Here is a 27100-nt window from a genome sequence, read left to right as displayed (position 1 = left end):
TACATTTGTGAAAGACTCATTGTAAAATGTGTGTGGTTGTGTTGAAGGCCATAGAGTAACCAAATCTGAAAGACTGATTAACCCTGTCCTGCAAGAACTTATTTTAGCCTCTTGTTCTCCCTGAGCTGAAACAGCATTTTGCAGATTCAAAGGAGCTAAATCCTAAGAAGCTGGCCATTGATGCTGATCTGTGGGTTTCACATAGTGTCCCATAAAGGTCAAACCTGCTTCTGGTAAGCACAAGGATGGAAAAAGCGAAAAGGGAAAGATGCTGAGCACTCTGAAAATTCTTTGTCTAATAAGGGGCGGGGGGTAAATCACATGATCATGGAAAGGTTAGTGGGACTCCCCATACCAAGCAAGAAGGTGGACACTGTGGAGTTCCTGACATGCAAAGGTCCATTGGACCTTGTGTAACCTGTGGAGCAAGTGGACACGTGAAGGGGGACCCCAGATGTAAGGGTAAGACCTTTGGGATCCTTTTTGTGAATCGGACTTCCTTCTAAAAGAGGAAGAGATTCTCAAATGAGCATCCTTTTTTTCAGACCGCTTTCCCAGTGGCATTGGATCTGAAGATGTTTTCGTTTGCCTGATATCCTGGGAAGTTAGAGTTGCTGAAGCGTGTTCTTCCATCCCTGATAATACTAAACATTAAGGATAGTGTACTGGTAGATGGTGCCGACACCTCTGCTATTGGGGGTACTGGGGCCAGTCGAAGTGCAGTAGATTCCACTTTGGTAAACTCAGACTTGGACAGAGCTCCTCTGATGCCCACTAAGTTGGCTGATGGGTGCTCTCAACTTCCCAGCTATGCTTGTTACTCTAGCTGCTAATGGGGGAGAGGTCAGGATACCTGTCAGTGTGCAGAGGCAAGTTCCAAGAAAAGGTCTGTTAGGGAATTACCCCAGGCATTTGGCTCTTTTGGGGGACACTGCAGAACGTCCACCCACTAGGTCTCGGACCAAGGAGGCCTCAGCCAAGCCTAAGCCAAAGTGGAAACCTAACGCTAAAGTAGTGAAACAACCAAGAAGAGGAAAAGAGAACATTCCCCCTTACTGAGCCGAGGTTGAGGTAGTTGGTCAAACCCCTGAACCTGACAAGAGGGATTGCCTGAAATTCTCCTTCCTTATGAGCACCCTGGATTGCAAAGTGTCCTTGCAGAATGGGCTCCCTCTAGGGATGAGACCAGTAAGGGCCAACATGAGTGTCCATCATTTGAAGGCTAAAGGAAAAAGGCCCATTCCAATTGGCTGGTGAAACCCCCTGGGAAGCATAAGATTTATTTGGAATGTGGGTTACTGTATAGTGAACCTGCAGAGTCCACTGAATGAGACCTTAGGGGGTTAGTGGCCCCCCTTCATGTGAGACACTTCCTCCTGCAATTGGTGCTTTAGGTCCCCCCTGCAGGTCATTTTGGCATCAAGAAGACTAAGAAGAGGTTAGTATTACTTGCTAGTTTCATTGCCAGTGTGTTCTAAAGGCATAAAATAAATAACTTTATTTTTATAATTAACTATCTAAATTGAATTGTGTGCTTTCCTGTGTGGACTCATTGAGGGGTATTTATCTCACTTTCACTCTCCCAACTCTAAGTTTGACTGCCCATCCACATACCTTGATTGTGTTTTGTCTAACATCTCGGAGCTACCTGTTCATCATAACCAGGGTGGCGTTTGAAAATCTGTCCACCATGCCATATTCTAGAGATCTATTTTAACACTAACCAATACCCAGGGGAAGCATCTGCTCCACGTTCTTCTTGCTCACCTCTGCTCGTACTCCACATTGTGTCATCACCCAGGGCGGGCCAGTGCCACAGTGTTGGAGGGAGCAGGACGTGATAATGCATCATTCCCATTGTTTTTCAATAAAGTTCATACAGACTGAATCTCTCGGTATGCTCTTCTTCCTCATTGGTCTGTCGATGGCGTACTGCGATCTGTTTTCCCCATTTCTTTAGCTATTTCTTCCTGTTGTATTTCTGTTGTCTTCTGTAACCTCTTTGGTCTGTAGTCTCTCTGTGCAAGACGTAACATAAGCAGTGTTGCATAGCGAATTGCTGTGCAATTTTGCACGTTTGCTAATTAAATAAGCACTTGTGTAGCAAAGCTAGCTATTTAAGTTGCCTTGTTCAATGAAAACATAGCTGTCTCTGCAGTCCTCTCTTGCCTTCAGGTCTCTCTCCTCTTTTCTATAAGTTCAAAGGGGCGGATGGAGAGTGCGTGCAGTAGCCTCCAATCTTGCATGCCAAAGGCATGTGTGCGAGTGCTAGGCAAGAATGTTTATTTTATTTTTCAAATAGTTGCAAACCAGAAGTAATCGGGATGATACTTTTATTAAGCGAACTACATCCTGTGTGGCAAAGACAGATATATGTTAGCTTTATTTTCTTTTAAAAGACACTCATGCAATTCCATTCCTAAAAGTGTAAGTTGTTACATAATGCATAATTACACTATTGTTACTGTAGAACACTGCATGGTCTCAATGCTTTACAGGAAATAAATACGTTTGTGTATCTAAATCGCAGTGTCAACTATATTTCATTTTGTTGGGGAAGATGTATCATATTTATGAGTGAACGTTTTTGAAAATGCACATGATCAGACAACCAAAATGTGTGTGATGGCAAACCTAATTCTGTGACCTGCTGGTTGCATACGTTGTGCAACTGGTGCCTATGAGGTGATCCCATGCTCTGACATTCTAGCTTATCACCCTGTTGCTTTATGCCTGCTACCCTGAAAGTGAGATGGCCGCAAACTGCAATATTTCACCTGGTTTGCTCAGTTCTCTGCCTGCTACGCCATCCAATCTACTTAGTCTCTTACTTTCTTTCCTCTTACATAACGAATACATAAGCTCACTAGATGTTTACGCAAAGTAGTTATCAATATTTCCATCGAATTTCCATCTAACGCACTAGCATACACTGTATTTATCCTCTCGTGCTTGCTTTGTTCTAGGATTAGGATTGCATTATATGTTGGCACCGGTTTTCAGTGTCTTTTTATCACATCTGTGTCCTGTCGTGCAGCTAACCTTTTACATTTTGTAGGCACTCTTCCAGGGCTTGCAAAGTCTCATTGCCCCCTCGAATAGTAGAGTAGATTTTATGAAGGGCAAGTACCTTTTGCAGGGGATGTTTGAAACATTTATTTAACATGTACTTTGCAGTAAATCTCAAATAAGTTTGACTGTGCATGGCTGGCCTCTGAGTGGCAGCAGTGTGCTAAGCAAAGTGGGTTGGTGGGGACCTGCACCATTTTACAGAAAGCACATTTAACTTCGTTGTCATCCGTTGCCATGGGGAGAGTGCATTTCTTTTAGGTCGAGTAGGTAAACTAAGTTACTCGACCTGCAGGGGAAGTTTAAAGAATTTTCAGGGCTGGCTCATCTCACTTATGTCTTCAGCTGTACATAAAACCGTTGTACAGTAGCTCACATTGTCGTGTGTACAATTAACTTCTTGTGACATTACTAAAATGAGTAGAACATTGCTAATCAAATGGGTTTGTTTGCTAATCAAGTACATTTTAATTAGCAAACTCGGCTAATCAATTTTTGAAATCTAATTTATGCCTTGATGTGCATTTCTACATCTTCTTGGAAGGAGGTATCCATTACTAAGGTCATGGTGATGATCATCTACTACTCTGGTTACAGAGCCCATTCCTTTGAAATGTTCCACTTCTTGCCCACTTCGGTAGTTAATGTCTTGGTGTATCCCATAATTATTAAAACGTTGCTGTATTTCGATAAGGTGATTCTGTCCTTACGGGGCATTCTCATTTTCACTTGATTTTCTATGGTAATCTCGTGGAGGTTGTAGTATTTCTGTCGAATGAGTATTTTTGGTACTTCTGTACACCTGACACTTTGACAAGTACTCCTGGGGAATGTATTTCCGATGTGTCTGGACATGAGTTCGTTCATGAAGGTTTCAGCTTTGTGTTTGTTCTTCGGCGTCCTACCAGTTAGAAAGGTGCGAAACCTTTTGTGGAGTTGACTGTAACTTTGCGTACTGAGATTGTCTTTTAAACTGTTTTGTGACAGTGGAGCCATTTTCCCTAGCTTGTTGTATCTCTTCCTTATCATTCTATTCACCTTTCTACTTGCCCATTGTCCCTGGGGTGGTAAAGAGCTACATGAAGCTGATGATTTTCTTTTTAGACAACTCGCCATTTCACTGGATTTAAACTAGATTCAGCTGTCTGGTACTAGTGCCACCAGACATTCCTCTTTTTTGAATATTTTTGTGAGTTCTTGGATAGTTGTTGCTGTTTATAGTAGGCATGACCTTCGCTTCCACCCACTTTGATGTATAGTCAACTAGGACCAGGGCGTATTTCTGTTCGAAGGGCATGTGCTCCATGGAGGCAATAAAGTAAATTCCTAGTTTCTGCCAGAGAACTCCTGTCCGTGTGTGTGATGAGCCGTTAGTCACATTATTTGCAGGCTGTACAGGTAGTAACATGTCTTCATTTCACTGTCCATTCCTAGCCACAAGTTTTTCTCATAATCTGCATTTCGAACGTCATGTGTTAATGAATTCAGATCCAGTGAGTGTTGCGGAAGGAATTGGATTGTCATTTCTGCAAAGCAGACCATCTTCCTCTGTGGTTTTGGTTGGTACTCTGTTGAATGTACACAAGGTGGGTCGCAGGTCTTTTTTCGATGGCCATTCAACTTTGGTGTATGCTGCATTGAGCCGTAGTGTGTGGTCGTCTTGAGTGTTTCGTCTCCCATTGTGTGCCATGAAACTGGATGCCATGCCTCCTTCGTCTTGCGCAAATGCGACTACAGTCTTCTGCGTTCTTTCCGTCAATGGGTTTGTGCGGCATGGGGAATCGTGAAAGTCTTCTGCCAACCAGAGACATATCGTACTTTAAACATGAACTCCTGCAGTATTGCTTCTAGCTGTACTTGTCGATACGTTCCTTTGCTGGTACTGCCTATGTCAAGATGTGGAACAGAGGTTTGTGATCGGTATGAAGGGGTCAATTGTCTTACCCATATGTAGGTTCAGAAATGTTCGGTAGCGCAAGCATCTTTTTTGGTGACTGAATAGTTTAGTCGGCATCTATGAGTTCTCTGGAAGCAAAAGCTTCAATGCAGTGCCATTCCTTTTCTTTATGCTTCAAAGTCATGCCAAGGTCCTAGGCACTAGTGTCCATGGTGATGACTGGCTTATCAGATACAAATGAATGCAAGGTGGGGGCACTATAGAAGTTTAATTTGATTGTGTCAAATGCGGATTGGCATGACTGTCTTCACTCCTAGGGCACATTCTTTTTGATTGGAGCTCGTAGTGGTTTGTTTTTTGCTGAAAGCGATTCCACAAATTTAGTTTAATATTCTGACATGATGGAGTGTATTAGTTCTTTTGTGGTGGGACTGGGTGCATTTGCTACGGCTTGTAGTGGAGAGACTTTGGTACCAATGCCCTATGCAAACATGGTGTTTTGCCTAAATATTCTACTTCTGGTTTTTCAAACTATCACTTCTCTTTCCTCAGTATAAGGCCGCTTTCTTCCAGCATCTTACATACTCTCTTGTGTGGTGCAATGTGAATGCGTCTCGACCCTAGAGTAGTGTGTCCTCTTAGAAAAATGCATTTGTGATGAGTCTTTGGAACATAGTAGCTGCTGAGGATGGGCCAAAAGGCATCCTAGTATATTAAGACTTTCCGTTTGGTGTGATGATGACCGAGAATGCTTTTGAGTCAGGGTGAAGTCGAATTTTGTGGTATGATGTCTTAAGGTCTAGTCTGGTGAATTGTCTAGCATCTTGTACCAGAAGCAGCAGCTCTGTGATTTTTGGCAGTGGATACAAATCTGTGACTTTGTTCATGTTTTGGCTGTGAAGGTCCACACACAAACAGTTTGTGTGTGCCCTGTTTCTTTGTGAGCACCACGGGACTCACCCACCCCGTGGCTTCCACTGATTCTATGGTTCAGTACATCAAGAAGTTTTAGCTCATGCGTGTGATCCATGGAACCTGGCATACCTTAAGCTTCACAGGGACAGCATTCAGATGCTGAATGATTTTATGGACATATTGTTTGAATGTTCCTGTCATGACAATTGAGCAAGTTTGTAGTGGTCGTTGGTTGCAATGGAGAACAGACATCAATTTCATCTTGAATAGTCTTTGGTCGCAACAATTCTCTGATGCGTACAGCTTTAACATATCTGAGCTGCGTTTGAAGGATATCGTGCTGCATCTATCCTATTAGTTCAATCTTGTGAACACCATAAGCTGCCAGTGCTATGTTTGAGTATTGAAGGGGGATCTCTGCGTTATAGAAATATTTTGAAGTATCTTTCCTGTGGCAGGATGGCACAATTGGATCCTGAGTCTGCTAGTATGTCAGTAATTTATCTATTTTGATGTTACAGTTCTGCTTCCTGTGGTTATTCTTGTCCATGTACAGGATTAATTCTCGCTGTTCGCTTGGTTTATCATCCTCTGATATGTCTTGCACTGCTGCAATGGTGCGTCGTTTCTTGGAGTTGCACAACATAGCAAAATGGTCTATTTTGTGGCATTCCATGCACTCCAGGCACTACTTGCTCATGTCAGGGCATGTCGTGATTTATGCATCTGAAACATTCTTGTGGTTGATCTTGTCTCTGGTATTCTGAGGGTTGTCTGAGCGTCCATTGAGGTTCTGCGATTTGTGATGATACTCGCTCCTCCCCCGTACCGTCTCTTTTCTTCTCACCATGCCAACTTCTTCTTTGATAGGAGCTTGGGTAATTTCTTTGATTGAATGGAGTGTTCCACTGTTTTTGCAATGTTGGTAGCTTGTGTTTGAGGAAAGGGTCTGTGCTCGTCCTCCATGCCTGTTGATGCCTATAATCGCTATGCCAACAAAGAAAAAGTTGTCCCCTTTCCCATTGTACAGATTGTCAAATGCCCTCCTTACATTGGTGGGGGCATAAACTGGTTCCTGCCTTGTCCCTGTCTGAATCTACACTAGGTCTTGGACAAAGGGACTACTGAGAAACTTGCAACATTCGTCTGCGCTGGTCACGGTCTATGTCTGTTTCTACAGTTTGTACCACGCCTCTATTGATTCAGGCTCTGTACGTACCAAACTGGAAAACAAATGACCATATATAACCAAGTGTATTGAAAAAAATAATAATTTATATGGAACAGGTGTGTGGTGAAATACTGACAAATTCACAGTGACACATATATACAGTGTTCAAACGAAAACCAAATATAACCATGTTTCACTTTACATATTCAGTGCCAAAGATTTGGTATACAAAGTAGAGAGAAGCATACATTCAACTTTAGTGGTTCTTAAAAGACATATTCCTCTTGACATACAATTGCACTAAACAATTAGAGCATATCTGGGATGTTGTAGGTGCTGTGAGGAACAGTTTCCTCTGCGATTAGTCATTTGAGAGGGATTTTGTTGACGGGTCTCATTTCAAATGCTCACAATAATTATTTGTTGAAAAGAGGTCTAAGTCTTTGGACTTAAGGGATATCTCGAATTGTGGCCAACGTTTTCAAAAAACATTTGTTAGACACACTAAGTGAGAGAAGTATTGTGGTCTATTCTGTCCTTAATCATCTTCAGTATGCTGACTAGTGTGTACACGTTTTGGTGCTTCTTTTATACTTAGAAAGTATAGGGCACCTTCTTCAGGGCGTCCAGTGGGTAGACCCTGTGTGGAGACCAGATAGCAAAGAGAGATGTGTGAGTTTCTCAGGTTTATGAAGCTGTGAGTGCAGCTTTATATTTAGTGATTTAACAGGGTAGCTCTAGTTACCAGCTATACTTGAAGCTGTGCCGGTATCAATATCCCAAGTTTCCTGGAGGATCCGGGTTGGAAGGGGCACTCACAGAGGACCGTGGACAGGCGGCTTCTAGTGCAGACAGTGGAGGGCTTACGTGTGTTGTCGGAAGTACCTCTCTGGAGAGGGAGAAAAGAAAAGAAGGGGCAAGGAAAGGGAAAGGAGGGGAGGGGGGTTTGGGGAGAGAGAAGAGGCAGGAATCAGCATCTATCAGAGACGTGGTATGAAGGGGAGAGAGGAACAATGTGTCTCCGGCTGATGAGATCTGTTTACCTTCTAGGTGGTCTCTTTATGTAGACCTATTCTATTCTTCCAGCTGTCCATAATGCCATGCGGTGGTTGTGGAAGTAGGATCCGGAGGGAGAGCGGAAAGCCACTTCTCTACGGCGCTTGCCTCTAGGGAGTAGGAGCGTCTGTCTGCGTAAAGCAAGCATAGTCCAGTGTGAGCTGACATGGTCCTGGTCCACTATAATGTGTTGTCATTAAGTAGGATGGGTATCTGGTGCAGCCGGATGACTACCTGGTGTAGGTGGCTGCCAGGGCCTCTGGGCCAGTTGTGTCCCGGGTGCGGAATCATGCCTGTGTCTTGTAGTAAAAGGAGCCCACTCTATAGGGTGGGTCTGGCCCAGGGGGGGGGTCAGATGGACGGGGGCAGTGGTGGTAGGCATGCCCCCCTCCCTTTATCCCATGCCCGGGGGTGGAGAGGTACTTTAAATGCAAGAATTCTCCTGTACTGAGATGGACTGTGCCACGAGGGCCAGAGCGCTGGGGGCAAGGTGCTGGCGCTGCGCGTGCCCCTCACCCTTAATCCCGTGCATGTGGTTAGGGACGATACCATTGTGTATCCGGCTCGCACATGGTGCGGAGGGCTCTTCTGCGTCCCTCTAGTGGTCCCTGTCTGCAGCTCCGGTGTCTGCTTCCGAGTGCCTCGCCTCAGCCTTGCTGAAGTGGACACCAGCAGGTAGTTATGGCGACCGTTAGAGCAAGCTATGCGTGGATTTGTGTGGCGTAAGGCGTCATGGGGCTCGTTGTTCAACGTGCTTCCTGATTCGTTGCCCAAACGATGTCTGGGCTGCGGGGCTCACGGTGTGTGACGATTTGAACAAAGCCGTGGGCTCTGGCACTGAGGCAGAAGCTGTGATACGTGGAAGATAAGTGACATGCGAGGCCGTCATTAGTCTTACGCTGAGGGACATGAAGTATAAGGACCGGGGAATGAAGTGTGTAAGGCTGCATCATGTTGCGTTAGCCATTCCCTGCCTCAGTATGTGAGGATCGACGTCTGCCGGTATGTTTTGTATGGTCGTGCGTGGCCGTACAGTCATGCCATTAAAAAAGGCCCGTGGGGGTCTTAGTACGGAGGTGCCCCATATCTTAGGGGACCTAATTCCTGGGTGTGTGTGTGGGGGGGGGGGGTGGAAAAAACAGGAAAGGGGTCTGCCGGGTGGTCTGCTAGTCTGGGTACACTAACCCAACTGATTTACACAGGGTGTGTGGCAGACTACAGCCCGTGAGAGTAGAATTCAAGGTGTTGCGCAACAGGAGGGGGGTTTAAGGATGAGTATCTCTGTAGTGACATTACCACTCTGATCATGAGTTGGGTGTGTGTCTGTAGATGCCAGGATCAAAAAAGGCTGGGTTGAAAGGACTCGTTCAGTCCATGGTGGTATGTATCTAACCGGTGTATCCATCTCGACTCCCGATGGATCCGTGAGCGGTGTTCCGATATTCATAGATTGGCTGCCCTTGTGGTCTGGCCCACGTACTTAAGTCCACATGGGCATTGGATACAGTAAACCACACATTCACTCTTGCAGTTTGTAAGGTCACGGAGGTGCCATTCGCGCTGACCTATTTTAAAGGATTTGAGTTTGTTCGTGAATTTACATGCCGTACAATTTCCACATGGGTGGTGTCCTTCTAGTGGTTGTAGAACTCTTTGTGATTGATGTCTTAGATCAGGTTGAAAAAGGGAGTGTACCAATGATTCCTTTAAATTGTTACCTCGCTTGTATGCAAAGCGAGGAGGAGGATCATCTGGTAAATTTAATGGGGCTATGTGCCAATGTCTGCATATGTTTTTTTTCATTTGCGATGTATGAACCCCATGGGTAATAACACATGTCATTTGGTCCTCATCCTCTCCATCTTGCCTTGTTTGATTGTCCTGTTCTAGTAGTATTTCTTGATTTGTGTTGAGGGCTCTTTTAGCTGCTTGTTTGAGGGCTGCTACTGGGTACCCTCTGTTTCTGAGCCTGTTGGTAAGGGCTTTTGAATGTTTTTTGTAATCATCTTTGGACGTGCAGGTCCGCCTTACTCGTAGGTATTGTCCGTATGGTAGATTGGCTCTTGTATGGTCGGGATGATTACTAGTGTGGTGCAGAAGGGTGTTCCTATCCGATGGTTTCCGATATAGATCGCACTCCAGTTTTCCGCCCTTGTGTCGGATAATCAGATCCAGGAAGGCAACTTGGTCGGTGCCATGTTCCATAGGGAATTGGATATCTTGGTTACAATTGTTTAACCATTGCCAGAATTGTACAAGGTTGGTCTGATCTCCCCGCCATATTAGGATGACGTCATCTATGTACCTAAACCAGGAGCTCACGTGTGTCCTCCACTGGTTTGTTTGTGATAGTACATATTTTTCTTCAAATGTGGTCATATATAAGGTGGCCACACTCTGGGTAAAGGCTGCCCCCATTGCCGTACCTTTTGTTTGTAAATACATCTGTCCATCGAATGTTAAGAAGTTCTTTGTGAGGGTTATTGTCATCAGCTCGAGGATGAAGTTGATCGGGACCCTTTGTTGTAATGGGTTTCTGGTGAGCCATTCTCGTATGCACTCAATGGCTGCCTCTTGTGGAATATTGGAGTACAGGGCTTTTATGTCCATAGTGACCAGTATGTCCGTTTCTGGGTTAAATTCTTTGCCCTCAAATATGGTAATTGTGTGCTTCGTGTCACGTAAATATCTATCAGTTAGCATGCTCAATGGTTGTAGGAAAGTGTCTATAAACGTGCACAGAGGTTCCAGGATTGAGCAGCATCCTGACACAATTGGGCGGCCCGGGGGGTTTATGGGGTCCTTGTGAATTTTGGGTAGAGCGTAAAAGCAAGGTGTACGTCCCCCCTTCCTGGTCAGAAATGCTGCTTCTTTTTCTGTCACCCGTTCTCGTTGCATTGCGAAATCAACTATTTCTGCAATTTCTTGCTCCAAGTTCTTAGTTGGATTGCTACGAAGGGGGTAATAGCATTCTCGGTCTTCTAGGATAGTGTGTACCATTTGTTGGTATTGGATTGTTGACATGATGACTATAGCTCCTCCTTTGTCTGCTGGTTTGATTGTTATGTTCTTGTTGTGTGTCGCTCCTTCCATGTGAGATTGTGTTTAAGTTTTATTTTCTTGGTTTTCAATTTCTCGAGGTCCTGGAGGATGCACTTCTCAAATGTTAACAATTCTGGTGGTATTTGGTTGTCCATCGGAGTAAAGGTGGATTGGGGATGTAGACCTGTGTCTTCCACTTCTTCCTGTGTGTTTGGCTCATGTTGTCTGAAAAAGGTTCGGAGTCGCACTTTTCGTAGAAATGTTCTGATTTCCATCTCCAAGTCGTACCAGTCTGTTTGTTTGACCAGTACGAATGTGAGCCCCTTGTTCAGAATGCTTTCCTGTCCTGTGAGTTCTATATTGGCCAGATTGAATATGGAAGTGGTCGAGGTCTCGTCTTGGGAGGTTAATACCTCGGTCGTCTCCTGCGTTGCCTGGTCTGCCTCCTCTGGGGGGCGGACCCCATTGTGGAGGGCCCCTTGGTTGATTGCCAAAATGGCCTCCTTTTAGAAAAGGGGGAAAAAGTTGAGGGGGTGGGTAGGGGTAGTTCGGTTGAAAGGATGGGGCCGGTTGTTTGCGTAGGTCATCCGAGGATGACCCACTGCTGGAGCCCGAAAAGTTTACCCCTCTGCGTCGCCTCCTCTTGGGTCTTGCTGATGTTGAGCCCGTTGAGGAGCCTGGGGATCCTCCTGAGTTGGTGGGGACGTAGTTCTTGGCAATGTAGGGATGGACCACTTCTAGTTGGAAGTCCTTAATGTCCTTATGAAGTTTCTTTGTTTTCCTACTTAGAGTTGCGATTTTGAAATCCTCAAACTGTTTCTGGAGGTAAATTAATATATTTTTTGCATCTACTACTGTGGTGTCCTCTCGGAATTTTTTCTCTTCTGTGTCCAATACTAATTGCATTAAATTACTCTTCCGTTGTGCTGTGGTGATTGTCAAAACCATCAGGTCCCGGCTGCCTATAATCGCAACACTGTACTTTGAGTTGGTCTCTTGTGAGTTGGTCGGTCATGTTGCTGAATGCACACATAGTCACTAGTTCCTTCAGGGCGGTCACAAAGTCGTTTATTAACTCTGATTTGTAGCATGGTGGAAAATGGTTGTCCTTCTCGTGCTATGTTTGGGATTTTTCGAATCTGCTTTCTAACCTGGCTAGTGCTTCTTCGTAGGCATCGTCCTGTGCAGCCCCATCTGGTTTATTAGCAACATCTGCTAATGTGAGCAGTCTTTGGCCTTCTGTCTGTAGTGTGTTTCTAAGTAAATCAGTTTTCTTTCTTGAGCAAATTTGGTCGCTTTAATGTATATATGGAACTGGGTCTTCCACTTGACCCATGGAATGGGTCGCTCACCTAGGGTTCGCACGTAGATGGGCAATGCACAGTGACTCCTTGCATGATTTTCGTGTCTTTGCAATTCCAGTAAAAATGGTCCCTCTCATACGTGATGTCCTTTGGGTGTTGGTGTTGCGCTGCAGGACCTACGCATGACCCAATCCCACTTTCGTCGCCACTGTAGAAAATGGATGCTTCTTATCATGAGGTTAAGGAGTCTGTGATGGTTAGGACATGCATTTAATCTTGTTGCCTATGTGTAACAAACCCCTGGCATATATATTGAGCTGGAGCGGTTGCTCTGCACTCTTCTTTTTCGCCTCTACCTCCGCTTGTACTCTGTCTCGTCATCACTCTGTGCGGGCCCGCACCATGACGCGTCATGGAGCAAGACGCTGTTACAGCCTGCCATCTTTCTTGGCCGTGATGCTTTTTGCCAAATTAAGTTTTTTAAGACCACGTTAAGAAATAATTGAGTTTAAGACTTGATTACTGGCTGTAATTCGCTTCGCCCTCCCGGCCGCTCTTGGGCCATGCTAGATAATCGTCCCAATTTTAGGACTGGTTTCGGCCGTCACTTAAGAAGAGGTCAAATTTGCACTTTGTCTACCAGTGTACATTTCAGCACTCGTGTTCTTGGATCAAATGTCAGTCTTGGATAGCGTGGGGAAGAGTATTTGCATTAAGCACACCACATTCTGATGGCCTGGTCTCCTATGTAGGGTTTTGCTAGCAGGAAGCTAGCTTCCGCTCTATAGTATTTTCAAATGTATGGGGGGTGTTCTCTAAATTGCCTTAATCTGGCATTAACATGAGGAGCCTTTGACATTTCTAGAAACCATGTCAGTTTAAAAAGCCTTTCAGTCATCGTTTGGAAAATCGTGTATTCCTCATTGCCTCCTCCCTCCGTGAGGGTAATGCTGTGAAGTCTCTCGTACGGGTAAGAATTTGGGATGGATCCCTTGCTGCATGCTTCTTCACTGTCATGAATTGTCTCCTATGCTGGCATACTCTTCTTCCTTTTCCGTTTCCTCACTTTGATCAGCAGCAGGGTCGCTCATTTGCACCGGGAAACTGAGAGAGAATGTGCTTGCTGTTAAGCATTTTGCAAATAATTAGCCCTCTGAAATTTAGCACGTCTATTTTCCTTTATTTTGATTTTCATAAGGAATACCATTTTAATTTAATTTTCAGGAACTGTTCCTCGGCCTGGCAGTGCAGAATTACTTCATCTGTATGAATCTACAGAGAATCCTCGTGTTTGCTAATTGCCTTTGGTGGTGATTATTTTGTGTATTCTATTTTGAGAATAGGAGTACTTTCCTACATTACTGAACACATATATTTTTCAAATACCTACTTTCGTACTACAGCACAGTCCACTAACTCCAAAGGATAGGACTGTTTTTAAAGTGACAGAGGACATGAACGATGGAAGCATATGTGTTTTGCAGGTGACTGTTGTCTCCTGAAGCTAACATAAGATATTCACTTCAAACGTTTTTACTGTTTGGAGGGAAGACTACAGCGTGAGCTGTACAAGAGATGGACACTGAGGCAGGGCCATGACATATAGCACTTTAAGGACATAGTGGTCATAATTGAACATTTGGAAGTATTGCTTTTGTGTCAGTGGACTTGCCCAGAGATTTTGAAGTATGAAATTAGTTTTAAGGCAACTAGTTGGAACCAAGATTCTTAGTAGCATCCCCTTAAGATTTGCATGCAATTAAACTTGCAAAAGTTTCTAAAAAGCGCAATGCCTATGGCCTTGTGAGTGGCACACAGAATGGTAACAAATGTGATAACTCTCTGAATGCTTGACTTTACTGCTCACCATCCTATCCAGATAAGAGATCATACTGTTTGGATAATGCACCATAAAATAACAGGCAGAGTAAATTTAACTGATTTACACATTTTCATGGTAATAAGCATTTGCCAGGAAAAGGTTTACACCCAAAAGCAACTTCCAATAAAGATTGTTGTCATACACGAGGTATCTGCTGATGCACGTGGACAGGGACATACAGGGTTGTGGAACAACCGAATCAGATAAGATTCTGATGCAATATTGACATCCGTAGGTGCCCTTTTGACATAGAAAATGTTTTTTCTTTTCAGGCATCATATGAAAACCTTAACTTATGCATGTACATGGAACGTAATGCCACATAATTTACTTCCTTTTTCTACCCGAGCCCTTACTCATGCTTTTATATGTAATTGCACCTTAAGGTACTGCATGGGGCATTATCTCATTACTGGTATCTCATTACTGGTAATGCAATACTACTTTTTAGCATGGACCACTACCAATCAATACTTTTTATCTACAAGTTCTCCCAGTAATTAAATGTGTTATCCTTGAAGGGGGTGTGTTAATGAAATTGTTCACACTTCACTTCTCATTCCCACGCAAGCTTCCTGTATGCAATACAATACGGCCCATCACAGAACATGAACAAGAAAAGTCAACACTCTTCTGGCTGACAAAAACCTTACTCTTAACTGTTATTCTATATCCCTCCCGCCCCTAACACCCAATCCACCACTTGGCACAAGGAACAATCATGGCTGTTGAGTTCCATGCAGTCTGTCCCACTTGTCCACTTTAATGTCTTGCTCATTTCAAAAAATTTGATGGGCTCAAACCTTTGCACTATTTCCCCTGTGTCCCTGCCCACCTTCCTCTCCACCTCTGGGGTGCCCAACTCATGTCTCCGAAGGCATATATCTACTCCGGAATTCCACCCATTCCGCCAAGAGGAACACCCCCCCCCTCCCCTTCTACCCGGTATGGCCGCCATAATCTTTTCCATCACGTATATAGTCTTCCCCTTGTTTATCCATTCCCTCTCAATCAGAAGGGCAGGACTTTTCCCTGGCATTGCCAGACAGGCCCTTCCCGCCAGCAACAGTGTGTGCGACAAGTGATGAAGGCCGCTGTATTCCCCCTCACTTTCTTCCAAACCAAACAGGACCAGGAGCAGTGTTTTCAGTCTGGGGATCTCCTCTACCTCCTTGATTCACCCAAAGACTTCATCCCAGTAGATTTGAACCTTGGCACACCCCCACCACATATGCCAGTAATCCGCCTGTTTCCTACATCCATGCCAACATAGAGGACTCGTCCATGGGAACGTCTTAGAGGGGCGCACTGGGTTGTACTGCCACCTATGGAGCGATTTGATACTATGAAGTTTATATTGGCAAGTAATAGAGGTCTGGAACACCCTACAGCACATTCTCTGCCATGGCGCTTTTTCCCACCTTCTCTGGAGTTTCTCTGTACTTCCCCTGCCCGCCACTATCAAGGCCCTATACAAGGCAGAAATCAACTCTTTCTTAATACTTCTCCCAGGCCGTTGGGCCCCTCTGTCCCCTGTCCTTCCAGTCGTCAGAGTGAGAACACCTTTCAACTGCAAGTCAGAAAAGACTGGTAAGTTTCCAATTCTCAGTTCCCCCTCCAGGTCAACCAATGAGATAAACTGGATCACTCTCCATAACTGACCAATCCTTGAGGCTGGCATCAAACCAAATCTGGAACCTCTCTGGGTTTGTGATGCGGTCCCTTACCCTGGGGGTCCACAGATGACTCGAAGGGGGAGGCCATGTCGTGACACCTTTCATCTCTGGTCCCTTCCGCCATAGATAACAGATGACCCCTAGGATGGGGTGTTCCCAAATCGTCCTCGGAAGTTATTCTCTCGGCACCCAGATCCATTCTCCTACAGTTCGGCGGTCTGTGATGGGAGTTCTCCAGCTCCACCCACCGACAGTCCCTCTGTTCCCATAAGTGCAGGACCAGAACCCTCAGCTGTGTCGCCTTGTAGTATCAGAAGATGTAAGGGAATACCACTGCTTCCTTTTCCTTTGGAAGCACCAGGACCTCTTAGACAACTCTCGCTTTCTTACCCCACCACAGGAATTTCAAGAGACCGCCCTTAATTTCTCAGAACCTAGCTTTGGAATTTGGATCAGAAGCATTAAGTAGAGGATTCTTGGGAGAAAGTTCATTTTTATTGTATTTAACCGGCCCATCCAGGGAATCGTCAATTTCCCCCATTTCTGAAGGTCCTCAAACAGTTTCGCTAGGAGTGATGGGAAGTTTGCTCCGTATAAATCCTGTATTTCCCTTGTAACATTAACACCTAAATATTGCAACAGTTCCACCTCTTGCCTCATCCCCAATGTATCTAGGCCCTGCTTGTCGCTCAGTTCCATTAACAGGAACAGAATGGATTTCCCCCTGTCGGTTAGGAAGGCGGAAAGTGCCCTGTGTTCCTCAACTATCTTGATCACTGCTGGCACTGAGGACCCCGGATTTCTGAGGTGCTGCAAAATGTCATCTGCATTTAAGCCCAGCTTGTACTCGCCCCCCCGACCCCACACAAATCCCTTCTGCTCGAGGATCGTCGCATAGTTTCTGGGCCAAGGGTTCCAGCGAGAGGGGGCAGCCCTGTTTTGTGCCCCGACCCAGTCCAAACCATCGTGAGAAATTCCCATTGGCAGCAACACGCCTTCGGGTCCGAGTAGAAGGACAGGAAACCCGTTAAGAAGCCCGATTCCAATCCAAACTTGATCAGAGTTGCCTTTAAAACAATCCCAGTTCACCCTGTCAAATGCCTTTTCTGCATCCACAGACAACAGTGTGGGGTTACCCCCTCCCTCACGGGCTTCCACGATCAAGTGCAAGGATTTGTGCATCATGTCAGCCCCCTGTCTCCCCCTTATGAAACCCACCTGGCCAGAGTGGACCAATCTCGGCATATGCACGTCAGGTCTCGTTGCTAGGACTCTGGTTAACATTTTCACATCCACATTAAGGAGTGAGATCGGGCGATACGATCCACACACCTTGCGGTCCCTACCTTCTTTATGTATCACCGTTATGAGAGCCCTCACAAATGTATTTGTGGCCCTTCCAGTTTCCAGGATATGGTTGAATACTTTGTCCAAGTCTGGAACAAGGATGCCTGCAAACGTTTTGTAGAATCCAGCGGTATGCCCATCTTTCCCCGGTGCCTTTCCCAGTTGCAACCTACGGATTGCTGTGGCAATCTTTTCTCCTGTAATGGGGGCATCCAATTCCCTTGCCTCTTCCAGGGTCAATTTCGGTAGGGAAACCTCCTAGGTAGGCTCCCACAGCGTCCCGTCCCCCCCCCCGAAGGGTCTAAGCCCTCGTAAAAATCTGCAAAGTATCAACCACTCCTCCTGTAGACGTCTTCAGCATGCCCCCTGGACTCAAAACCCCCGATATCAATCTGTCTGCATGCTGGCCACATAGCCTTGCTGCTAGGAGAGCATCTGCTTTGTCCTCTCTTTCATAGTATGTCTGCTTCAGAAACTGAAGCTTCCGGGTTATCCTGCTCACCTCCAGCAGTCGCAGTTCCTCTTTTCCCTCTCACCTCCTCTATCAGTTCCTGCCTCTGCTGCCTGTACCCGTCTTTCTAGGCCCCTAATCTCCTTGCGCAACCTGTTCTCCAGTAGGGTCCTCTCTCGCTTCCTGCGTGCCCCCTCTCTAATCAGCAGGCCCTTCCAAGTCGCCTTCCCTGCATCCCATACCGTCCCCTGATCCACCTCACCCATGTCATTCAGCAGGAAATAGTCCTTCATCGCCCCCTCAAATTTCTCTCGGAATGCCCGACCCTTCAGGGATTCATTACATCTCCATTTGAAGTTGTTGGGGCCTAAGTCTCCAAGTGAGATTTAGGGATACCATGCCATGGTTGGACCATGCAATCAGGTGAATCTCTGAGCCCAGCGCCCCCTCCTGGATGTCTCTTGAGATACAAAGGTAATCTGTAGGTCCCATGGAGCGGGTATAAAAAGTAAATCGTCCTTCTTGTGGGTGGAAGAATCGCCACACATCCCGCAGGCCATGCGTCTCCAAACAATCCTGTAAGCCTCCTTCCGCCCATGCGGGAACTGCCGTCAGTCTGTCCCATTTATATCCTATCCCATTGCAGGTCTGCCCACATGTTGAAGTCTCCACCCACCACCAAGTGTCCTACTCCATCATTCAGGGCTTTCGCTAACATGAGTTTAAGGAAGTGCAATTGCCCTTGGTTGGGGCCATACTGTACCATAAAGGTGAATCGAACTCCACTCAATGAGCCTTCCAGCAATATTGTTCTCCCCTCCCCATCAGACAACACCCTCTCAACTTCCATTTTTAGCTGCTTACGTATCAGAATGCCCAAGCCCCCTCTCCTAGCATACCCTGAGCACCAGAATGTCTGACCGATAAATCTGCATGGAATCTTCCTTTCCTCACTCCTGGTGAACCCAGTTTCCTGGAGGAATATCACATCCATCCCCATTCTACTAAACTCCCTGGCCACTAAGGACCTTTTCGTTGGTGACTTGAGCCTTTTAACATTCAGTGTGCAAATTCTGAGCCAATTATCCCCTTCTCCCCTATTCAGATCCGCCATTCCCTTACATCAAGTCTCATTCTTTGGACAGATTGCATCCAATACTCTGCATTTATCCCCAGGCCAAAAAAACGAACTCGTTGCTCCCCTTTCCCAACCATGTCCTCATCCTCCTCCATCCTCCCACCCGCCCCCCAAACTCCTCCCTACGGCACCCAATCCGCTCCAGTTAACATCACTGGACGAAAACCAGACCACCAATAGGATCCAGGCTGCCTCACCATCAAGAGCCCCCACTGTCTTTATTCCTCTGAACTCCCCCCAAGAACTCCCCTTTGTCCCTCCCCTAACTGACAACTGTGTTCTTCGATGGGTCCCCACCAGAGAGACCCCTCTGTGTAATCCAGTGCAATCCTCCAACGCCCACCCGAGCCCGTCTGCTCATCAGAATCTTCCCTCCCCTGAAACTCGAACCCGGACCCTTCTTACATTACCAACAGACCATAAACTACTTGCATATGAGACACTCATATGTACGTGCCCAAGGAGGTGTTGAAATTCCGGCGGCGTGTTCAACTTCCTAGATTTCCTTGAGCCAGGAACCCTGCACCTGTTTGGGCCTTTTATGCGCCATTGTCTATCTTCGAGGCCTTTCAGTCCTTCCATTGGGCCCATCTACTCTCCAATTGGTTCTGTAACCCTGCGTATGTCCTCCTCCGTGACCAGTTTGTATCCTTATCTGTCCACTACGAATGAGATGGAGATGGAGATGGAGAAGGGGAAGCCCCACCTGTACCTCACTCCCTTCTCGTTCAGCCACTTTGTAAAGCGGCATGCATTGTCGTCGCTTTGCCAACGTAAGTGATGAGAGGTCCTGAAAGATCATGATTTTTGCATTTCCCAGTGCCACCACAACTGCCCCCTCGCTCTCTCCAGGATATTCTGCTTGTCAGGGTAGTTGTGAAAGCACATCAGGATGGTTCGCGAGCCTCTACCTGCCCCTCCCGCTCTGTGCACTGTCTAATTTCGTCTCGTCGATGGCATCATCCCTGAATAGTGCTTTCGCTACCTCCTGTACGATCCTTCTCATGGTCTTTCAATTTTGCCCTCTTTCTCTGGTATTCCAAAGAATCTCGGGTTGTTTCTCCTTTCACGATTCTTGAAATCGTCCATTTTGAGGGCGACTTCCCCTTGCCTCCTTTCCATTTCCGCTATTCTCCTGTCCATCTGTATTTCCAGTGTCTCCATGGATGTCTGGTTGTTTTCGACCGTCTGGAGCCTCTTGTCCATCGTGTCTATCCGCACATTGATTTTGCCCACTTTCCCTCCGATATCAGCCCTCATTCCCCTAATCTCATCCAGCAAAGAGGCAATATCCATCCCTCATGGACATGGGGTCCTCACCTCCCTCCGCCATGCTGCCAGGCAAGGTACCCCCTCCCAATTCCGTGTTCCTTGTGTATTTGGAAGTGCCCCAACTTCGATTTCCAGTCCATGTGAAAGTCCAGTCCCTCTGTCCGGGGCCGGCACAGTTAGGGGTCGGGAAGGACCACAGAGTGTGCTTCTACTGGGAATCACCACCAGTCTCCACTCTTCCGCAGTGGTGCCTCCTTACAAGGGGCCCGGAGGGTCACCGGCCGCCTACCTTCCCCAAACACTACGATGTACCCTTGTGCCTTCTGGTTCTGCTGGGTTCCCAATGCCCACCTGACCCAACTTCCTTTCCGGGGCCCCTTCTATAGGTGCTTGCTCAGTTCTGGGGCCCAGGATGTTAGCACACTCCTTCCTGAGTTTCTCCACAGGCCTGCTCCTCCTCACATGGAGCTCCTCTCACCGGGTCCACTGCTCCTCGATGGCAGCTCCCCCCACTACTCCAGTAGGTCGTCACCTAGAGTTCGCATGGCAGTCCCTAATTAGGGGCCTTTGCCAACCCAGGAGGCGGGCACATGCCCCTGGCCACAGCCTGGGGGCCTGCACCTTCCCAGGCGAAGGCGTAGCCGCGCTGATTCTGAGGTGGGTTGGCTCTCTTCTGGTGCAGCCGGTAACGCACTTCACCCACACTGCAGTCTCACCTCACAGGGGGCTGGTCCTTACTGTGGGCCCCCTGCCCCTGCTGGGCCTCCGTGTCTCCAGGCGAGCCTCACTTCTCAGATGCTACACTGTCCCTCTGTAGGCGCACCGCTGTTGCACGTCCCTCTCCTCTGGGGCTCGCTGGGCATGCGCTGACAGCTGCTCCAAGCCCGGTTTCTCCCCTCCGCTGGTAAATTCGATCCTCTCTGTTGCTCGGACCTCCACGTACACACCTCACACTGCTGCTGTAGCCGCAATGGTCTCTCGGGCTGGGCCGCTGCATCAGGGAAAGATACTTTCACTTTCCCGCGACTGGCTTCAGTCAGCCACAACTCTGTCGCAAAGTGCTCAAACTCCTTCCAACCTTTGGGGAATGCACCTTGATACTTCGCACCTAAGTGGTGCCACTGGTGTCTGCCTGCCTGGTTGGGGTCTATGTAGGGGCTCTTTGCACCAAATGGCCCAGCAACACAGGAGCTACGTGCTCGATACGAGCGCGCCCCTTGGTGGCCATCGTTGAGCTGGGTTTTAATCGGCCCTGTGTTTTTATGCAAGTGGCAGAGATGCTCTAATTTTAATAATCCTTCATTCAATATGTCCTATTCAATATAATGCAGATTTCCAATAAGGCTGTCTGCTTTTTCTCATATATTGTATGTACATACTTCTGTTTACATTGATACTTTTCAGTAAGCTCACTTCTTGGCTTGACCTTGTATTATTGCTTATGGCATCAAAAGCAGACAGAACCATATCATTGGAAATAGGTATTCTACTGAAAAGGACATATTGAATGAAGGATCATTGAAATGGGATCAAGAATAGATTTGCACATACTTTGCGATAGGACCAATCAGATTGAAATCATGAATATTAACAATATACAGAAGCCTTGAAGAAAATCCCAGGGATCCATTCACATGGTGGCACGAAAGAATATTCATGGCATCAAAGGAAATGTATGATTGGCACCATGAAAAATTGATGATTCATGTTTAATATGGGAAAGATGAGAGTATTAGGCATTACTATTTGTTTGACCATCGGTATATTTATTTGAAACGTAGAACATGTAGCAATTATTTGGGTTCAATATTGCATGCTTAAATAAATAACCTCTGCATTGAAATATGAAAATTTAGGTGCGCATGTCGGTGTCATGTGAAGTGAATAGGTAAAATACATTGTGCTTCTTGGCCTTCACCTAAAAGATAGAGGTACACATTTTGAAAGCTTTCTTCATATCCCGGCCCCCTACGGCTTTGTTAAAAATCTTCACTTCTGTAAATTTCCCCTTGATTAAAATGCAGCGAATGGTCATTTAAATCATCAGTCAAATAATGAAGCCCCTTAGTTTTCTGTGATTGATAATTCAGTAGTTGTAAATTGGATAACTATAGCTATCATGACAGTGCTTAAAAGCTGGTGGAATTGGACCAGAAGAGTTCTATAACAAGCTTGGGCAAAGTCAACAGTTTTGGCCTTTGTGTAGACCTAGGATAGGAATTTTCCAAGCCCTGCCATAATGGTACTTCTTGGCTATAAAATGGCAGCAGCTAGAACAGTGTTTAGTACCTTGGTAGATTTTGGCAGGGTCTGACAAATGCCTATGTAATTCATATACAAAACCCAAATCGTTGGCTTTTCTAATGTATTTTGTTAACCAAATTCACATGTTTCATAAATATGAAGTGGATGAAGGCTCATTTAATTAAGATATAATTCCAAAAGCTGCTTTACAGGTGGAACTAAGCCATTACCTTTCAGAAGTCTTCTTGCAAATAACATTTGAATACCCTTAAAAGCACAGAGCTAGCTCGGAGAGATCCTATAGGATGGCATAGCTGTTGGAGGTATTTGTTGGGTAAAACGCCAAACACCACCAGGATGTGTCCCTCTTCACTTCCCGTCTATCTCCACTGTTCACTTCCCATGGTAAGAGTTTGTTTACAAGCAGCGCGAACTGCAGCACCTATTAGACAAAACTAAAAACCTGTTGAGAAAAGTGGTCTTATCATTGGGATAAGTAGGTATGCCGGCTAACCGAATGTTGGTTATCTGGGTGTCAGAAAACAGTTTTACAAAGTAAAAAGGCAGGTAGCAAATCTTTCGAGCCTTTTTGCAATGTTTACCAGTGTTCTACCATCTAGAAGTTTGTTTACCTCGCACAGAAACTTTGTTAAGCTTCTTGTTTTATCCAGATACTTTCTACAACTGTTACTAGGAGATGCTGAATAATAAAATGTGCCGCTTTATTAAATGCTGAAGAACAAGGCTATTAATGTAATAATATAAATGAGTAGAACTTTAAATGAAGTCAAGGGCACCTTCAAAAGGAACACTTCAAAAAATGACTTTAGAAAACAATTCAGCCGTTTCAGTGATCGTATTTGTTTCCACTAAGCTATTAAGTGTAATAGTGATCGTCATGCAATAGTTACATGTCATAACAAATGCTGTGCCTGTCTTGTAATTGAGGCCCTTTTCTTTCCTTCTTAGAAAAAAGGAGATCAACCCACAGGACAGCAGAGAAGAAAGCACCAGATCACATACTTGATCCACCAGGTAAAGTATCTTGCTCTGCTGGCTTTCTCCTTAGGAAGCTCTTATTTTACGTGTGCTCACACATACGTGACGCCTTTTCTTTTAAAGTGGAATTCCTAGGCTGGCAGTTGTTAATTTGTGTGCTTTAAATTTCGTGATAACATTCAAATGGCTGGGTAGGACTGCCGTCATAAAACTCAGATACCTAATTCCTAGTAGACCTTTTGTCACTGTAGAGCCACCATTGTGCATTTAATACCATACACACGTTTCCAGCTTCACATGTTTAGCATTGGAATGTCAGCTGGAACACTCTGGCCAGACGACTTTCAGGTTGCTGATTTGTTGTTTAAAGTGTCCATGGGCCTATGAACAAAACTGCGTTGTAGAACTGGAACATTTTGGCAAGTCATCATTATATAAGAAGACAAAGCTATAGTGCAGATGCTAGAGATACAGAACATAAATACTCAAAGTAATTCAAATGGGGGACCAATCAGGATAAAAAGTGCATATCAAATTTTAATAAAGAAGCGTAATAATTAAAACATTAAAGGGGTGCACAGTACAAAACTTAACATCCAATATGTAAAACAACAAGGAATACGTATCAACCTTGAATAGCAAGTTAAAACGGTGTCACAGAAAAAACAAACACATAGGGTACTTGTAAAGCAAATAGTATGGTACCCAATTTGTTAGAATAAATGTGTAAAAGATTTATATCTGTTTATAGTCCAGAGAGATGTCTCGACATGTTTCTGTTCATCAAGGCTTCAGTGTGGAACATTCATCAGGAGGGAGAATTTTAACAACGTAGCCTAGTTACAATTGGAGCAATCTTAGCAACAACAAAAGTTTCATAGCATCTGAAAAGTAAAAACACAAAAAACAAAGGGTCAGCTTATGAATAGCTAAATGCTTTGAAGAGTTCTAGTACATGAACTAGAGCACCATATGAAGGGGAATATTTACCTAGAATGGTGCTGGTGGGAGCTCTCTACTATACATAGTAGGTTGTGGGAGACGACTAGGTCGGTCCTACTAAAGATAGAAATGTCCATTAAGCATCAGGGATTGCTTAAAACGAAGCTTAAATGTGCTCACAGCGATAAAGCAGAATTAAAAGACCAATCCGAAAGAACTAGGCTGGGTTAAAGAGGAGCCATAAGCGGGACACGCCATAACATGGAGCCCGAAAAATGGGAGTTCCGAGAGAAGAAAGAGAGCGGAGAGAGCAGCAGTGACCCATAACATTCATGTGCACCAATATAAACGAGGAGATGCGTATGTTCTTAATCAGAAACAGTTGAAAAGAGGCACCGTGTAACAGTACAGATGAAAGGATGGAGCCCTGGGGAGAGTAGAATGAAAAATGAAACAAAGTGAAAGCTGCAGATGCCAGTGGTGTGCACGTGCCGGTTGCGACCCCTCAATACGAATCAGAATAGTGATGAGAGTTGCCGAGACAGCACGGGACGGGGAGAAAGAATACCTTGTAAAAGTGACAGCTGGGGTACAGTCTACAGACACGCCTCGAGTCGGGCTGGCTGAAGGAAGAGATTCCCTTCGTTCAACGCTGTAACAAAGCAATTACATAAATAACAAGAACGATCCATCAGTCGTGTAAATCTACATTGTTCTGGGCCAGCATGGTTTTAACGTTAGCAATCGGACGCGAGGCTTACCTAGTGAAGAAAGTACGTGGCGAAATATGCCAGGTACCAGTCAGGACGGCTCCGTGGGTCGACTGAAAGCGCGAGGAGGCAACGCCTCAGAGTAGTCATGGAAACGCGGCATTCCATCTACCATGTTAGTAGAGTCCCAAAGGGCCCAAAAAGGGGGCGGAAAGGTGGCGGCCATCTTAGACTTCAGTGTAGAGAGACTAGAATAGATGCAACACCAAGGTGAAGTGAAGGTGGAGAGATGAACGGTAGGACCAAATATAACCGAAGGTCAGGAGTAAACTAATTTAGGAAGATTAATTAAATGGATAAATGAATAGCCCCCAAAAAAGGGGGGGGGAAAGGAGATCAGGAAAATGACGAAAAATGGGAACAGAGGTCATCAAGGGTGATATTGAATACAACCTTAGACAGTTGGCTAATTTGCTATTGTTCATGTCCTTTTTTGTAAATTGGTTACAAAGAAGCTTACCTATTGTTTGGTGTTCAAGAATAACCTCTCTAATAATGTATTCGAATTACTGGAGTCCCATCAGACTTGTACTGTAGTCTCAGCTTTAGTGGTAAAAGATAATAAACATAGTGTTAATTACTCTATATATGCTCAAAATACGTTAATTTTAATGTCTGCCCATTCATGTGCATTTGTTAAAAGGAAAAATCTACATATTTCCATTTCTTATTTTGTCAAAGTTACGTAGCTGTTACTTACAGCCCATCTCCTGCCGAGGAGTAGAGCTATTGTCCTTCCAATACAAACAATTTAACCTTAAACACATTTGAAATGTGAATTCTGCATTACAAAAACGGGCAGCGGTACATAATAGCCGCCTGCTTTTCATGCGGATCTGAACCTAATTGGAGGTGCAGATGGGTGGTCCCGCATAGATTGCTAGGGCTTACCTACAAATTCATGTGTCCTGCATCACGTATCGCGTCCCTTCTGAGAGCTTGCTCGGGTTGTCGTGTGATGTATATGTATTGTATCCAGGGTAACCTGTTCGTCCTATCTCCATTTCGGATTCTGAGGAAAAACTCGGCGGCCATTTTACCGCAGAGTTTTGACTCTTATTTGTTATTTACAATTCCGCTTCTCATGATAGTTTCTTTTTTACGAATATTAATTCTTGTTCCTTAATTACAAGTTCATCGCGAGAAAAATAGATCTTCCTTGTTTTTAGCAGGAAGGCAATTGAACTCAGCCATATTAACGCAGAGTTTTAGCTCCTACTTGTTACTTACAATTCTGTTTCTCATATTAGTTTCTTATTTACGAATAATAATCTTGTTACTTAAATGCAAATATATCTCGGAAAAAAAATATATATGTATATATCTTTCTTGTTTTTAGTGGGTTAATTGAACTCAATCATGTAGTTCTATACTACCGTGGACTCATGGGAGTTGTGGTCCATATGTAAATATCAGTTTCCGTCTTTCCCCTTCAGTAATTTTGATTGAATTTGAACAATATGGGAAAAACATAATAGGCAATATGTTCGTTAGCATTACACAAAAACTATTTTGTAAACTCAATTTGGTTTTGCATATATTTACCACATAGTTTTACGTGTGTATGTACCCCTGACCTCATGGGGTTTGTAGTTTTCAAAGCCTGTTCTAGTGTTCAGCCTGTTCTCCTTAGTTTTTCTAGGGAGATACGTTTTGCTTATGGTTAACAACTTCCTTCATCAAAACATATATTTCCTGCAATTTTAAAAAAGAACCACCATTGTGTCGTCAGCGCAGGTGCACAAAATGTATAAGAATGTAATCGTATGATATTTGAAAGGTCATATGTTCACATTGAAATTTAACTGGTATGTGTTTTTATAATTCCTTATTAGTCAACTTATGTGATATAAAATTTTAGAATATTTAAGAGTTTATTCATAGTAAGTCCCGCTCCAAACATATTCAGCCTATTGTTTCCTACA

The 27100-nt window shown here is 45.0% G+C and overlaps 1 protein-coding gene across 2 annotated transcripts in view; it reads left to right on the top strand.

Moving 5' to 3' along the window:
* The window catches only part of PRCC (proline rich mitotic checkpoint control factor), a 433632-nt gene that overhangs the window by 341962 nt on the left and 64570 nt on the right, over positions 1–27100 (top strand). For both annotated transcript variants that reach the window (XM_069604586.1, XM_069604588.1), the window contains exon 6: positions 23434–23499. In XM_069604586.1, coding sequence (XP_069460687.1) covers positions 23434–23499 — 66 coding nt within the window. The remainder of the gene's footprint in view (positions 1–23433; positions 23500–27100) is intronic.

The sequence above is a fragment of the Ambystoma mexicanum genome, chromosome 1p, assembly GCF_040938575.1.
Source record: "Ambystoma mexicanum isolate Mex_15411 chromosome 1p, UKY_AmexF1_1, whole genome shotgun sequence".
NCBI lineage: Eukaryota > Metazoa > Chordata > Amphibia > Caudata > Ambystomatidae > Ambystoma > Ambystoma mexicanum.
Note: the sequence above shows the minus strand (reverse complement) of the source record. Positions and strands in the feature narration are given on the sequence as shown.